Source organism: Ixodes scapularis, unplaced genomic scaffold (assembly GCF_016920785.2).
Source record: "Ixodes scapularis isolate PalLabHiFi unplaced genomic scaffold, ASM1692078v2 PGA_scaffold3__209_contigs__length_174095766, whole genome shotgun sequence".
Lineage (NCBI taxonomy): Eukaryota > Metazoa > Arthropoda > Arachnida > Ixodida > Ixodidae > Ixodes > Ixodes scapularis.
Window position 1 is genome coordinate 72,955,412 of NW_024609868.1, and position 16,497 is coordinate 72,971,908.

General features: G+C 45.2%; 1 protein-coding gene across 1 annotated transcript; it reads left to right on the forward strand.

Annotated features, from left to right (window-relative positions):
- The first annotated feature begins 279 nt into the window (after positions 1-279).
- On the forward strand, positions 280-16,194 carry LOC121045901 (microtubule-associated serine/threonine-protein kinase 2-like). The gene is made up of 14 exons (XM_040499355.1): positions 280-298; positions 2,098-2,153; positions 2,235-2,438; positions 4,990-5,151; positions 5,532-5,623; positions 6,437-6,602; positions 6,660-6,832; positions 7,951-8,021; positions 8,927-9,043; positions 9,105-9,215; positions 12,317-12,676; positions 14,748-14,878; positions 15,480-15,606; positions 16,001-16,194. Exons 1-14 carry the CDS (start codon positions 280-282, stop codon positions 16,192-16,194), a joined length of 1,983 nt encoding a protein of 660 aa, XP_040355289.1.
- The last annotated feature ends 303 nt before the right edge of the window (positions 16,195-16,497 follow it).

Sequence of the window (16,497 nt, forward strand, 5' to 3'; positions counted from 1 at the left end):
TTTAAATCAAAAGGAATAGACTCTCTATATTCAACACACCGACTCCATAGTTTGAAATATCGTTTCATTTCTCTAACGTTTGACTAGGAGCGAAACCGTACTGAAAAAAAACGAGAAGAGGTGCAAAGCGCGAGGACCATTCGCGAGACCAGCGCTCATTAGAACGGAATCAATTGACGAAGAAGGGCGTTCTTTCACTATCTCTTTTCTTATTTTCTTAAAGTAACCTAAATTCGGCATTAGTATTTATTCTTATTATTTTTAGATAATTTATCGAACATGGCGGACATATCACCCGGTAAGTCGATCTCAACCTTTTTTTAACTGAATCTGCGTGTTTGTCGGTGCAATGCCTCAAGTCCTGATTGCCGATTCTATCACAATGGCTATAGATGACGCGCTATAGATGACGCGCGTCCTTGTTTATGACTTTATCGCCAGTCAAAGTACGCTCACAACAAAACAAGAACACAGAATACGTTCTTACTCATTCCACACTCCTTGTGGTCCCCTTTGAGCCTACAGCTCCTGACGTTTTGATTTTCGGTATTACACATTTATGTTGTTTTTCCTTTCACGGAAGTAAAAGTATCATGATGCTGCACTTGCCTTGTCTACATCAACACAATATTTTCATCCGACGACATTTCGCTATAGTCTGAACTGCCTGCGTTAGTTCGTCAAGAATGAACATTCTATGAATAACCACCACGAACAAGAGTGACATGCATCCTTAATCGCAGTCGCCTGTCACGCGTTAGACGACTTTTTGGGGACTTTCATTGTCAGAGTATTGCCCTAGAAAAACTCCCCCTCTGCAATTCGCAATCAAACTTCTACACCTGTTTCAATGGCGCTTGAAAGACCATCAAGAAATATATTTTTGTTTTAAAAGAATCGGCGAACCAGCGCACGCCAAGCAGCACCCACACCACCTAAGATATTCAAAGCATAGGAACAGCCTCCTTTACTTGCGTGGAACGTCATCATTGGGTGAAACAGCGCACAAGATTTACACAAAGAAGACAGGCACACAAGAAAACACGTACATTGCACTGTTTTATTTTGTGTGTGTGTTTTTTGTGTACCTGTCTTCTGTGCGTAAGTCTCGAGCACTATTTCACCCAAGCATGAACAACTAACCAACTGGCCCAAACCTCCGTCCTCTCGAACGTCATCACCGAACAATGGCATCAACTCAGTGACTGGGATCTGCAGACGATCCTGAACCCTAAAGCCGAGATCCCACTGCTCATACATAATACAAGAGATAGTTTGAAAACACGAGATACCGCAACAATATCCGGGGTTCGAATGCCGGATGCCAACTTTCCTCCTTGAACTCATTGCCATGCATGCATTCGAAGCACGGTTCTCACGGTGACTCGTGTTTGAATTATGCACGAACGCATAGATTTCATACGAGGCCCATGGACGAACACTGAAACGTCACTCGTGTCTCATTTCTGTTCGCGCTCATTTTCACTGGGATGACCTGGAAATTCCATCGCATGGGCTTCGATCAACCTAGGTGGTATGGGCAGCATGCGCACAGTCAATATCAATCATTGATTTGTCAATTTTAAAAGGAGTGCTTTTAATACGCCTGTCAGACGGGCTGGTTAAAGGACTTCAAAAGTAACTTCTTTAAAAGATTGGCGAACCAGCGCAAGCCAATAGGTAAGAGATCGTTACCCGATTCGTCGATGTTTTAAACATTTTCGTTTCGAAGTCGTTTGACGTGCCTGTTTGACACAGTAAAATTTAATGTCATTTGCATCGATTGACATTATGTCACGTGCCAATCAGGGTGGTGCACACGCAATGCTCGTAGTGAGGATCGCGAGCTGCTTCACTAATCACCGAATGTCGTTTGATGGCAATGTCATTAAATGCTTCCGTGTGGTGGGGTCAAGCACCCGTAAAACCGTTGTATTGGTTCTAGTTGTTTTTCTGCATGAACTCAGTAGTGGCTGCCATTTGTTCCTTTCCAGGGACCCCTGATAGTAAGTACTCGAAGTCCATCATCAATCGGGCATATTCACCTACCCAGCCGAAACGAACGTTTTCTTTCTAGTAATATACGTATCGTTTCAGCGATAGAACAAAAAAAGAAGTCTTCAGCCAAGGTCCTCACTACGCTTTTTCCAAGGGTGAGCACTCGCGAGACGACATTAGGGAGGCCGCACCGCAGCAACGCGTGCGGGCCGCTGGTTCTCTTCTCTCCCACGCAGATTCCGAAGGTAACCACGGTGCTGCTGGAGTTCTTCATCAAGCGAGAGAGCAAGGTGTCCCTCTTCCGAGACCCCCTCTCGCACTTCTGCCAGGAGCAGGTGGTCCTGGCGGCGCAGGACTGCCTCCAGAAACTCAACCGCCAAGTGATCACCTTCCAGGACATCCGGGACATGATCGAGAATCTCATCGGTCTGCACAGTCTCGTAAGCGGGCACTCGACATTGAGGAAATGCAATCACTCAAGTTTGGTCCTTTTGTCTTTCAAAATCAATCCACCTTTTTCTTTTCTTCATAAATTGTCCGTTTGAGGTGTTTGCGCAAAGAACAGGCGTGCATACCTCGGGCACCGGCACAGGCCTTTGGCTTGTGCTTGAATTCATGGAAGGTGAACTGTTTAATTGTTCGCATTGCAAAACCTCTGAAACCATTATTTTAAAGAAAGGTGAATATCGGCCACAGCAGTGTGCTTGCAGGCTACGTGCGCGCTTCCAGCCAACGTTTGCCAGATCTTCCGCACCATCAAAACTGTTTTAATTCAGTTTAAACGGTACATTACGCCCTCAGCTTGCACTTATCACGATATGTGAAAATGACACTGGACGTCGTTTTCGGATAATAGTTCCCTTTGTAAAGCGTTTGATTAAAATATCTGGATACGTCATATGCAAGATTCAGTGCATTTCAAACCTGCGCTTATAAACAAACAAACAAATTTTAATTGCGAGAGTTGTTAATGGCGAGGTTTCGCAGCGGGTCTTCGGGTGTGTTTCCTGCAGTGTTGTAGGCGTTATCTAAAAAAGTAACGAAGTACGTTTCTCGTTAATCGCAAACAAAAGGAACGCTTGACCGATTTATATTACCTCAAAATAAAAGGAACGCGTTCCTGTCACTGTTACCAGTAAAAGGTAACGCGGGTTGCTTTTGTGTTACTTTTATTTAAATTCTGAATTCAGACGTTTTACTGTTTAGACGTTACAGGTGTGCATGAACGCCACATTTCAAGAAATATGATGCCCATGCAAAAACTGAACCTAATTGCCTTTCCTTTTTTACGGTTTCACCTAAACACTTACAAGAAAAGATATCAAAGAAAAAGAGAAAACTCAGAAATTGACATTGCGTGGCGTCTAGAAACGCAAAAAAATATAAGTGTAATTTTATTAAGTTTGGGGAAGATTATGTAATGAGTAACGTAACTACGTTACCCGTTGCTCAAAATAAGTAACAGAAGTGCGTATACTGTTTTCAAAATGTAACGAGTACTTACAAGTTACCAAAAAAAAGTAAGGCGTTACCGGGAACGCCATTACTTGTAACGCGTTACCGCCAACACTGGTTTCCTGTGTGTTGTGTTATGACGTCACAGTGTCGTCCTGTGACGTCATTGTATCACATGTCATAAAACAGTGCACAAACAGCAACCCTGGCGCTTGCAAACCTCAGCCAGCAAACCATCGTCTTGATTAAGCATTCCTCATGAGACATTTGCTGGCCTCATAATAAAAAAAAAAACAGTGAGTTGTTTGTAAATATATACACTGTTAAGCCGGGGTCGCACTGCTTGCTCACGATGAGAAGCTCGCTATGGGCGCTTGTTTTCCTCACTATTAGCGCCGAGATGTTTCGGTGGCGCCCTCTTATGGTTTCCCTCCGTGACGTCACGACTGGGATTTGCCTCGCCGTGACGTCACCAGTTGTTATCCTGGCTACTTACCATCAAGTGCGACGACGAGTTCGGTGGTGTGTTTAAAAAGCACAGTGGAAGCTAGGAGCCATCGCAATCCGAAACTAACACCGTCAAAGTTGACAATCTGACAATGCTCATATACCCATGGTTTGGCCAATCGTGGAAAGCTGACCGCAGCGACGCTTTTGGTAGCGCACATCGCTAATAGGAGGTATTCAATGGCGGCCATAGCAGTGTGCGCGTCTGCTGAGCGCGTGCTGATGGCGAGCTTCCACAGTTCTTTTGTAAAGAGCATTCCGCACCCTCAAGATTGCCGGTCTTAGCAGCTCAATTATATGGGCTCGTTCTGAGCATGCGCTCTAGACAGCACCCACAAATATGGCACCCAGTGAATACTCCTTATTGGTAGTGCACGTGCTACCCAAGCGGTGGTTTTGATGTTCAGAGTGCACAGAAGCTTGGCATTGCACTTGATTGCACCAGCAGATGAAGGTGAAGTGTGCTCACTCTGGGTTGTGAAAAACTTCCACCAGGCGGCGATACCCAACCTTATCGCCACGAATGCGTCATCCAAAAGACGGTCTGCAAAAAAGATTCAAGCGCAAATCACCACGAGATTCGTGCTTCGAATACCGCATGGCAACCAGTTCAAGGAGAAACTTGGCACGCGACATACGAACCCCGGATATCGCGGTGACTGATATCTGGCAGACGATTTTTTGTATGATGTATATGCAGTGTGACCCCTGCTTAAAGCAGGGATCACATCGCTCGTAGGCTATGCAAAAGACAACCTGGAAAAACGAGTCACCGCAATATCCGTTGTTCGAATGCCGCGTGCCAAGTTTTCTCCTTGAACTCAAGGCCATGCGTAATTTGAAGCACGGATCTCGCGGTGACTCGAGTTCGAATATATGTGCAGACTGTCTTTCGTGTGATGCATAAGCAGTGTGACCACGGCTTTAGGGTTTGATAATCCTATGTACGAGTTGTAGCTTAGCACCCATGTTTCACGCTGCTACTCAACGCAAAGCGACAAACACAGATGAAATTGTTGGTTCCGACAGTGCCTGAAAAGAGCTCCAGAGACAGCCAAAGAACTGGGGACTACCGTGCGCAAGCTGACCATCATCGTTGGTGAACTGGCCACCTCCCTGGAGAAAATCTGCGAGGTCAGCGTCACTGATTGGATGGCTATTGGCGACAGCGTGATCAGCAAAACGGAAAAGGTACTTACGCCCACCTTGACAAACTAAATACATAAAGTCCGGTTGGAAATCTCCACACTCAGCTTTTCTAAAACTGACAGTTTTAGAAAAGCTGAGTGTGGTGATTGGTTCTTGTGCATCTTATTGTCGAATGCCGCTATCTCGTTGGTTGCGGAGCAATAATCAGATGCCGAGGACTCACCACTTCCTGCGTGTATTAGACCGCCGGTGACTATACTACCCTTGTGTGCTCAAATTAACTTAGAACGAAAGAAATCTGTTCAATTACGAAACGATCGGAATCAGTCAGCATCTTAAAATTACGAAAATTGTACTTCTAGTGTAATAATGCAGATTAATTATGCTGATTTTGACTTGGTTTGCATTTGCTTCAACCGCAGATGAACTTGGAGAGCATCCCATCGTACACCACCTTCATACCGAAGATGAAAGAATTCAAGCCAATGAAGCTCCTAGGGGCTGGGGGATTCGGGTACAAGTTCTTCGTACTGTAATCGGCAAAAAGATCGAAGAAGCTTTTTTTAGTTATTCGCTAAGGACAACGGTTACGAAAATATATTTTTCTGGTAAAATTCGTATTTAGCTTTTACCTCTCCAATTGATAATGCTTTCGTTTTGGAGCAGTTACGACATGAGCTATTATAGATGTGCCGTACGAAAGGGTGCCTGTACAATCAAAACGGTTGAGCAGTTATAGCATATTTAAGTTCCTTCATTACTGTTCATGAGAATGACTTCGAATTAATACTCAGCTGTACTTAAGAGCCTTGCAAAACTCCTTCATCGATTTTTGTTAGAGAAGCCACCGAAGAACCCAGTAAATATCACGACATTCCTTCCTTGACGAAAATTTTCGTCTGTTGAAGAAAATTAAGGAGTCGCATGGCTGTGGTACTGCAAAAACAAACTAGAAATTTATCTCGTGCGCTTTCATTAGTTTCACAGAAATTCAAAGGTTCGCATAACTACTGTCAAATAAATCTAACTCTATGATATTGTGGCGTGAACTTGCGTGGACTTAGGTGAAAAGTGAAATTATTATTGATTGTTTTTTCTTATAGTAAACAGCACACCAAAGATTTTTGTTCGGTGTATATGGGTTTGAGTAATGTCAGTTCCAGCTTGCTTAGGTGACTATCTAGAGCTTCTGTGTAACTTTTGGTGACATCACACAAAGCATTCCGTTAACAGGGCATGGAGCTTACCAAACGCGCGTCCAAATCAAATGCCTGCGATGTTCACTCTTGAGAGCGCGCTACGTCGACATTCCTCCTCCCTTCTGCAGGGCGGTCTACAAGGCGCAGTTCCTTCCCGCCAACTTTGTGTGCACCGTGAAGCTTGTGGCCATGGATCGCTTCACGCGCCACAAGCAGGCCTGCATCGACAAAGTGGTGGCGTCCGTCGTCCGGAGTCCGTTCCTGGTCAAGTACTACTGTTGCTTCTGCGCCAAGGCAAGTACCCAAAAAGAACCCTTTCAATGCTGGTGCTACATCCGTTTTTGTTGACAGGACTCCTACGTCACTCTGATGGAGTATGTCCCCGGAGTAGACGTCATGCGCGTGATCCTTAAGGCCGCCTACTTGCCTATCGAGCACGTCCAGATAGTAATGGCGCAGCTCATATTAGCCCTGGAGCACCTGCATCTGCGAGGATTCCTGCACAGGGACGTCAAGGTGTCCAAGTAAGCTGAACGTCCTCTTAGAAGTGTGAGTGCGGTGCCTGAAACGTGTTTCCCACAGACGTGGACCCAACCTTTCCAGGTCTGTCTCTTCGGTGTCCAGCTTGTAGCATCACAACGAACGTTGCGATGCTACAGTAACGTCAAGCCACCATGAGTAGCTTTTTGCCCTGCCTCCCTTTCCATGAATTGGAGTAAATAAAATTTTATTGAACAGAATTGAATCTTTAGCTGCCGCTCTTCGCGAACCTGGCCGTTGCACAGCAGTGGAGGTGGATGCAGCAAACGCCTGTACTGCGGTAGCTGTATTCAGCCAGCCAACAGAAACTCGAGCAGCCTCGAATCGCAAAACTCTGAGGACAGCGATGGTTGCCCTCCGCCTGCCCTCTGCACTAACGGTCCTACTACAGACCACCAAGTTCGCGACAGTCGATAGCACAAAACACTGGGTCCCATGAAGAATTTTGTTGCCCGGGCACTCCAACACACGGACGGCAAGATGTTTACAAGTCCTCTGGGCGCCGCCACCTTGCTGCTGGCATGTGTAGCTCGTCTGATGGTCAAGCCTTGATAAGACGTGCCCACTGTTACCATACCAGTGCCCAAACACATCATTTCACATCCACTGTGGCGGGACTAAATTTATGAAGCATGGCTGCTTGCAGACATCTATAGGTTTATCAACAAAAACAAATGAAAGAAGCGTTCCAAGCACCGCGGTGTGAGCACGCGCCAATCCCCTGTAAGAGACCCTTTTCAAAAATATGGTAGCTCTCTTCACAGCTCTGAAAACCCTAACATATGGCTAAACAGACAGCACGGCGAAAGATGCAGTCCTATAACCACATATGTACGAATGGGTGTCCCTCTTGTACGTCAGGACTGTTCAGCTCAACGGTGTCTCAATGCAGATGCCACCGTACAGTATTCCCAGATCCACCAAAAGAGAGCAATTTTGAAAGGGTTTCATAGCTTTATTTCATACACATCTCTTTGCTTAGTCATCGTCCTTCTGCGCGCTTTCAGTGTTCTATATCGCTTAACAACTAACCCGTACACACTGCCACTTTTATTTCCCCCGAAAGAGTCGTCGTCAACTTTGGCTTTTTAATCTTTTTCAGTATGATTATAATGCCAGGAGGTCGCGTGAAGTTGATCGATTTCGACACCAACAAGGTCTGCCTCGGCCACTGTGAGTAGATTTTAGTGCTCTTTTCTGGCAAATGGGAAGTTAGTGAGAAAAAATAAAGCTTAAAATAAACTGCTCTGAAGCTTCCCACGATATTTTTCGCAACTTTCAATGCGAAAGCATTAACTGTCCCATGGAGCGAACCGGCTTTATCAGCTTTTGAAGCCGCGCCAAACGGCGCTTAAACTCCCCTGTCCCAATGTAGCGAAGCCTGTCGTCTGTAGCAGCGATCAGATGAATAAACTTCCATTGGCTGGCGCGTGTCATAGTTTTGAAGAACGAGGCTCCCATTGGCTCTAGCACGACGTAGTTTCAAGGAACGCCACCAGAGAAGACCACTTCACGGTGGCGCAGCGGCCTGGCCGCCGGTAAGAGGGTGCGGCTGGCCGGCGAGTCAGCAGAGCCCGCACGGGCAGACTCCGGAGTGGCTGCACACCCGAGCTCAGCGCGGCGCGGCCACTTCCTTGCTTTATTTTTATTAGCTCCACTGATTTATATCTTTTGTTCGCAACTTTGTTAGAGCTATTTCATACTTTAATTTAGATTCAAATATTTATTTATATTCTATACTGACAATTACAAAGTTCATCAAACTGTTGAATTATGCATCTGGGAATAATAAACGAGAGTTGCAGAATAAAGCTAAGGAAGAAGAGAGCCACATAATATTGCACTGATATGTAATAATAACTTTATAAAAGTTTATTTGCCAGACAACCTTATTTTTGTATCGAAGCTAGAACAGCAATAATTTGTGGATTCAAAAATCACGTAACTGACTCCGAAACGTCCATTAAAACCGATGTAGCATTGAGAGTGTTGATGTTCTAAATGAGAAGTCCTTGAAAGCGAGATTATCGATGCTTTATTTTGGAGAGATTGGGAGAATTTCTACACTTTACACGCAGTTTCCAAGCGACTCGTGAAAGGCTACTTTGCCAGGACAGCCTTTGAATTCCACGACGGAGAATCTGCAGGGACGATTCCCTACATGGCGCCCGAGATTCTAAAGCGCAGGCCTTACGGTAATTCGGGGAGAAAAGCTGTAAACTCTAGAAATTGTCCGAACTGCACGGTTCCTTGCAGGAAGGGCCTGCGACTGGTGGTCTTCGGGAGTAGTCTTCTACAAATTGATGACGGGAAGGGTCCCCTTCAGAGGGCGGACGAAGCAACTACTTCGGGACCGAATTATCGGCGGTAAGCGCACCCGGCAGTGAGCAACATTGAGTGTGACGAATACAAATCTATTAAAACACGACGCCTAATAAAATGAATCCTGAAAATTGCTGTCTCAGAAATGTCCTCGAGTACATAAATATTGTTCTGCAGCATTTCAATTGTATTTACATCTTGTCCAGTGGACAAACCTAACCCATAGCGGCGCTTTTAATTTATTTCTTTCAAAATGCAAACCCCACTGGCACTCAGCAGTTTAAACGTCATGCCAAGGTTAAGGACGTCTATCATAATTTTTATGTAAAGTCAGAACGGATGATGCAACGAGCTGATAAAGCCAATCAAGCAGCACCAAAAGCGCAACGTCACGACGCCCGTCATCTTTCTGTCCATCTGCTGTCATCCAATAAACTAATCAAGCTCAATGAGCGTGCTGCGTTTTTAGTATATGTGTTCGCGATTTATGTCCTTAGCCTTTGAATTCTCTCTGACTTGTGGTGAAACCAGACATGTATAAGTTACCCAGAAAAATTAATTGGGTTAAGTTACTGAGTATTAGCCTTAAAAGTAATTTGAGTAGAGTAGAAAATACTCAACTCGAAAGTAACTGAGGAAATTGCTAATAACGGTAAAAAAAGTAGCGAATTATTTTTGAAGTTACTTTGATATATTTTTGCAAGCCAATCCGGCTTGCGAAAAAAAGCACGCCACCCTTTTCCGGACCTGCTGCACACAAAAAGTTTACTCCGTCCCTCTCAAATGCGGTGCCGAGTACATAGGAAAAACCGGCCGATTTATCAATGACCGCTTGAAAGAGCACGAAAACGAGGCCACTTCAAGAACCGACAACCCCATTCATCTGATCGCGGTTCACGCGAATGAATGCATTGGATGCGCGCCTGACTTCGGCAGGAACCAAGACAAGAGGGGGACACCGCAATCGCCACGGACGTGAAATCATCGAATCTTTTCTCATCCAGAACGCAGAAAACAACGTTTCATCGGCCTCAGTAACCTTATCAAGACGGGAATTAGAATTCCTCAAGCCTGAACTTGAAAAATATCGCAACTACCCGTAAATACACAACATCACGGTAGTTCTGCCCGTGCCTCGTGGTTCCCCCTTTCCTTCTCCTATCACGCCTTCCATCTGCCAGTTTCCCTTCCCCTTTATCACCTTTCCATCTCCCAGGTTTCCTTTCCGTCCCCCATATCACCCTTTCCGTCTCTCTGTTAGCCTTCCCCCTTATCAACCTATCTTGTCGGGGTCTCGCTCAGGGTGCAATGTCTTTACCCAAAATAAACGTCGTTGCTAAATGAAAGCAGGTGGTTGTCCTGTGCTTGTCCTCTGTGTTTTATTCTTTCAATTTTATGTATTCATGCTCAACCCGCTCGGCCTTAACCAGTTACTTTTTTTTCTTTTTTCTTTTTTCATGGTGACAAGAAAGTACACAAGTTTTGATCCCTTAGCGAAATTGTACTAGCCAAACATGAATCGGCCTTGTTGTTTTCACAGAAATACTTGAATAGCATGTTCTGCTTCTGCGTCCTTAATTCTTTTTTACTTTTCTGTTTTTTGGTCAATGATGTACTGCGAATGTATCGTTTCTATTTTGAGGTTTAGCACTGCCTGAGCTTGATTTTTTAGACACTATTGGCTTGTTTACCGTGTTTTGTAAAGTACATAAAAAAGGTACTTGAAGTAAAGTACAAAGTAAATGAGAGGTTATGTACTTCAAGTAAAGTAGAAAGCACACCTGGTGCAATGTACTTGAAGACACGTACTATAAATACTATAAATACAAAATATTTCAAAGGTAAACCTCGAGTACTTTTCACACAATCTTTCATGATACCCTTTCATTCCCTATATAGAGTTTTTTTTTTTGTTTTTTTTTAACGGGTACGCATTGCTTTCGGAGGCAATCGGAGGTGCATCACTTTTTTAGAAAGAAATGATAGCAAATATTGTATAAAGTCAAGTCGCCACAGATTAGTTGTTTTACTCCCGCTGGCGAGCTATTTGACACAATGAACTTATAAGGCACTTATTTCTGTCGGTCTTATAGCCACCGTTACTTCACTCAGCGAAATGACCAGATGACGTCTCGAATGAGCGGGTTTTCACGCGACGATATGCAATTTTTTTGTTTTCAAACTTGGGGAATTTTTATTGAAATCGGGAGCTTTCATTTCCTCAGAAACTATAAGTACATTCAGATAATATACTTCACTAAACAGTAGTACTTAAAGAACCATGTACTTAGAGCACTCCCCAAAACTGCTTGTTTATTATTTTTTATATAAAAACGTTGGGGGAATTACTAAGGTTTCTTGAAAGACCTTCGAATCTTTGAAGATCTGCATATTTCGAGATATGGGAGGAAAGGCAACACGAAAAGGTCACCTATGCGTTGTGCTTTAGCACGCGAGTCTTCGAGTACACCACATTAGCACGCGATTCTTCGAGTACAGCACAAGCTACAGAAGCACCAGGTGAACTTCAGAACGGGTGCTGCATTGTGTTGCCTCCTTTGAGTGAGGACGCAGTGTGTACACCTCTTGTGGAGAGTGAGGGTTCCTACGTTGGGGAGAAGCGGGGACCAGCCCCTTCTTCAAATGGGCAAAGTCTCCCTGAGCTTCGGGAGACGTAGAAACGGCAGTCTTCGGCGCTAACCCCACAGTTACTCGGCCTCTCTTGCGTCCTGTCCGTTTGCTTCCCGCGCCTCGTAGCAGTGTTGTTGCTGTTGCTCGTGAAACTTTTTGGGGGTTTCGAACTCTCCAAACCATTTTCTCCCACTTCCCCTATCCTTCCTACGTTATATGCTCCCCTCTCTTTGCAAACATCAGCTGATTTTCTAACATTTTATCGTTTTTTGTGCAGGAATGTTTCATTATAGGCGTAACAACCACTAAAATTCGAAAACAATTTGTAATTTGAGTAGAAGTTATTCGGAAAAAGTAATTAAAGTAAACTACTAATTACCGAGATCAAGGTGAAATTGGAAGTTACTAAACAACTCAGAAAAGTAGTTAAACTACAGTAACTTGAGTAGATGATTTGAACTACGTACAAATCTGGGTGAAACGAAGTATAGTATAATTTGTATGTCGTTCGGCAGCTCCACTGAAGTGGCCCAAGACCGAGGAACACCCTCACTCGGCGACGCCTGAAGCCAAAGACATGGTGTTCAAGCTCCTCCGGAAGAACCCGATTGAGCGGCTTGGTTCAAGGCACTACCAGGACCTGAAGAGCCACCCGTTTTTCAACGGTTTCAACTGGAAGGCACTCAGCACCAGCAAGTTTTTGTGCGAGATTCCGGCCATTGCGGAAGCCATGGGTGGCATCGTTGCCACCACGTCGGCCTTCAACGAAGAGATTCTGGGACGCGAGCCTCCTAAGAAGGCCGGAAAGACAGCCCCTAAGATACCTTCGAAGGAATTGCTCCAAGGGGCTGAACAGAAATTGGAGGAACAGCTGTGTAAGTCTCCTCTTGCAGCACTATACCTACAGTCGGCGTAAACTGTATTCTTCTACGTTGTCAAGGCTATTTCACTTCCACCGTTCTACAGCCTCGCAGTGCTGCGAGAGCACATGGCTTCGTCTTGTGTCTCATTCGCATGCGTTTGCGCAACTAGCTTTGATAGAGTTGGAGCACTGCGGAAGCAATGTTAGCCTTGACAACGTAGCACAAAATAGTTAGAGTCGAGTATTAGCGCTGAGATGTTTCGGTGATTCCCCGTTAGGGCTTCCCTCCGTGACGTTACGAGTTGTCATTTTGGCTATCTATCGTTGGTACAAACGACAAATTCGATGGTGTGCTTAAATAGCACGGTGCAGGCCTGGAGTAGTCGCATTTTTAAATAAGCACCGTCGATGTGGACAATCTGGCATTGCTCTTATTTCCTTCGATGAAAGCATGATTAATACGCTTTTAAGACGTCATGGTGAGCTCTTCGCTAATCGTGGAAAGCCGACCACAGCTACGCTTTTTTGGTCTTCGCCTTTCGCCAATAGATATAATGTCGTGTCATGCTGAATTTTGTACGTCCGCTATTGACAGCCAACGTAAGTCATACATTGGACACGATTGCTGTGTCAGCGTTATCCCAAGACTCGTGTTCTGACTGATGGAACGAGAATTTCAGCCGAACGCTGAATATGTGCCCAGCGCTCGTTTTAAGTGGGTTCCCTAAAAAACTAGTACTACGGCTTTGTATCTAGGTTTCGCTAACTCTAGGCGTTTTGGCTCCTTCTTTGCGCTGACGTTACTCATTAGATTGCCCACGTCGATTTTTCTTTCGCGCTCTGGCAATCAGTTTTTTTCTGTTTCGATTTGGCAGTGTACATTTTGCGCTCTCGGACAGTGACAGTAGAAAGGCCGGAGCACGTATATTGTTATCGGGAATTACATTAAATCGCTCGGTACTGGTGGCCACATAACCCTGGAGAACTTCTCCACTTTTGCAATTAAGCTAATTACTTGTTTTTACACACGTCACCGCAATAAGGATGACTTCTAGCAAACCGTTTTCACGACTACGATATCATAATCGATAGGACAATCTGACAGTTAGGTGCGTGCTAGAAGTTATATCGCAACTAAACAAACAATATGTTAAAAACTAATTCTAGTCCGTGACTCAGCTAACAGTATCGAATTATGTACTAAAAGTGTAGCTTCCATAGTTAGAAAGCTAAAGGCTCATGTATATTATGAAGCTTTCTGCTATCCCGTGTCGCCTCAGACTGAGCATTCCTCGCAAGAAACATTATGGAAGTTAAATTTTCGTAAACCAGTATTTTGTACAACTATAGCCTCACAAAACCTAGAATGGTGGTGAAAGTAGCGGGACAGCGCTTGTTCTTCTTATGCCCGAGTCTCACTAAAGCGACAAACAGGAGCACCCGACTCCAAGCCTCAAACATGCGCTGCATGCACGCGAGGGTATCTTTGGCAAGCTTGTAGTCACTCGCACTTACTTCACGAGCTCCGAGACATTGCAAGCCTGCCAAAGGTACCGCCGCTCCCACAATACACGTATTTGAGGCCTATCGGTGTCGGTTGTTTCTGTTTGTCGCTGTAGTAGGACTAGTGGGGACCCTGGCGGCTCCCGCCAAAGTTTCCACCAGTTGCCCGGAATCGGGCAACTGGGCTGGGCCCAGCCCAGTTGCCCGACTCCGGGGCACAGGTGGCGAACGTTCCCGTGTGGCGGCGGAATCAAGCCGGCCACGCGCACATCTTGCCCAACAGCCTTGATAAGGCGGATCAGAGGCGGCGCACAGTCAGTCGCTGGCTGGACTCAGGCATCGCCAGAGCTCTCTGGTTTTCTGTTAGTATGCTTCATCGTCTCGTTCATGTCCAACTAAATTAGATTTTTTTTTTTTTTTAATCTTTGGTTTTGTGTTATTCCTTCGGGTCGGGTATGCAGCAAGGCAAACCGACCACAGACTCGGAGATTAAATATCTGTTAACGTTAATTGTTACGTTCGAGTTATTTTATTAAACGACTAATGTTTTTCTCGTTGTTGTTGTTTCGTTGCACATTCAGCTGCTGGAGCCACTACGAACACAAAGAAGCGGAAACTCCAGAAGATCGAAGACATGGTCGACATGGAGCCGGACCTGCAGAAGCCTCTATACACCTACGCCACGTCCAGCTTCAAGAAACTTGTGCTTGCGGTACGTTTTGTGCACCAAATGAGCACTAAGAACCATTTCGTATTAAAATAAAACGATTTCGGTCAGCATCGCACAGGGTGCGATCGTGTATCACTACTGCGTGATGAACGTTAAGGACCCCAGGATAGCGGTTGTATACTACACTGGCTAAATTAATAATGATTTATCCAGTGTAAAAATTTATTATTATTATTATTATTATTATTATTATTATTATTATTATTATTATTATTAAATTTACTATTCCAAACTTGAAAATTTATTTTATTGACTTGTGCATGATATTGAGAAGAAAAACTAGGCCGGTTTTTCCTTATCTTTAAGTGGAAAGCCAAAACAGTAAGTGAGGATTGAGGTGGTGATCCGTAATCTACTCCACTGTGATGTCGTGTCCCAGTCTGTCTGTCGGGAAATTTCAATTAGCGAACGTTAACACAAATACAAATTATGCACTATACTATAGCGCTCCCTCAAGTTTAGCGAACGTCCATATTAATCAACGTCGCAACAGCGCTAAATGTAGGTTCTAGTCTGCTTCTGAGAAGATATAAAGCCGAGGAAGTAAAGTTACAGTTTTCCGCCCTGCTTATCTCTGTGACAGCTGAAAGAAAAGAAAACCGTCGATTTGGGCGACAACTTCTTGAATACCAGCGGAACGGAGTCCTCTGATATCGACTACAGAAAGCTCTCAGCGGGAGAAAGCATGATCGGCGGAGGGGCGACCTCGGGTGAGCTTCTTTTGTTCTAGCACACTGCCACTAACTGGTGTTGCTAAGACGCTAGCTTACCTGACCAACGATAACGTCAGGGTAGTACAGCACATAGTAGATGAGGACATTTAAAACGCTGGCTAGATGAGGCAAGCCGCCGCCCGATTCAGTCAGATGGCTAAGCCCGAATTTATACACCCTATCCAACCATTCGTCGACCAATCCTCACTCCATCAATGGCAACGGAATGCGGCTTGCACGTTTGTCTACTCCTTGCGCAACTCGAGCCTTTGCTCAACCGCCAAATGCGCGCACGCAAAATGCGCGCGCGAAGAACGATCTGCGCAAACCAGGAGCGTGAACATAATTATAGTCACGCCCTGTGTCAGTCAGGCTGTTAGAGTGCTTACAGCGCACTGCACCGCAGCCAGTGACACCCAGACAGCGAGGTCGTCGGAGAAACTGGACGTCATCCTGTTCCGGAGGAGGAGCCTCGGCAAATTCTGGGGCTTCGGCGTCAACCTGGAGAGGGTGAAAGGCGAAGGCGACAAGTTCGCGTACATGGTGGAAGTAAGGGTCCTACTCTTGTTACGCGTGGCAAAATAAAACACAACCGTTCGCGATAGCGAAATGTCCCTTATGTGCGCATTTTATTCCTTAGAGCGTGAAAAGAGGAAGTCCAGCCCAGCGGTCGCAACTCCTCCAGGGCGATGTGGTCGTGGCAATAAACGGCACGCCAATCTACAAGATGGATCTTGCGCAAGTCAAGAAGCTGCTCAATTCGAGCGGCGACCAAGTTATCATAACAGTCCTCTCGTCCAGCGCATTTCGTATATTGAACACACGGTAGGTTCCGCGGCGACCTTCTTCCTGGCTCACCCTCACTGCGAGGATTTTTACAGGTCATTG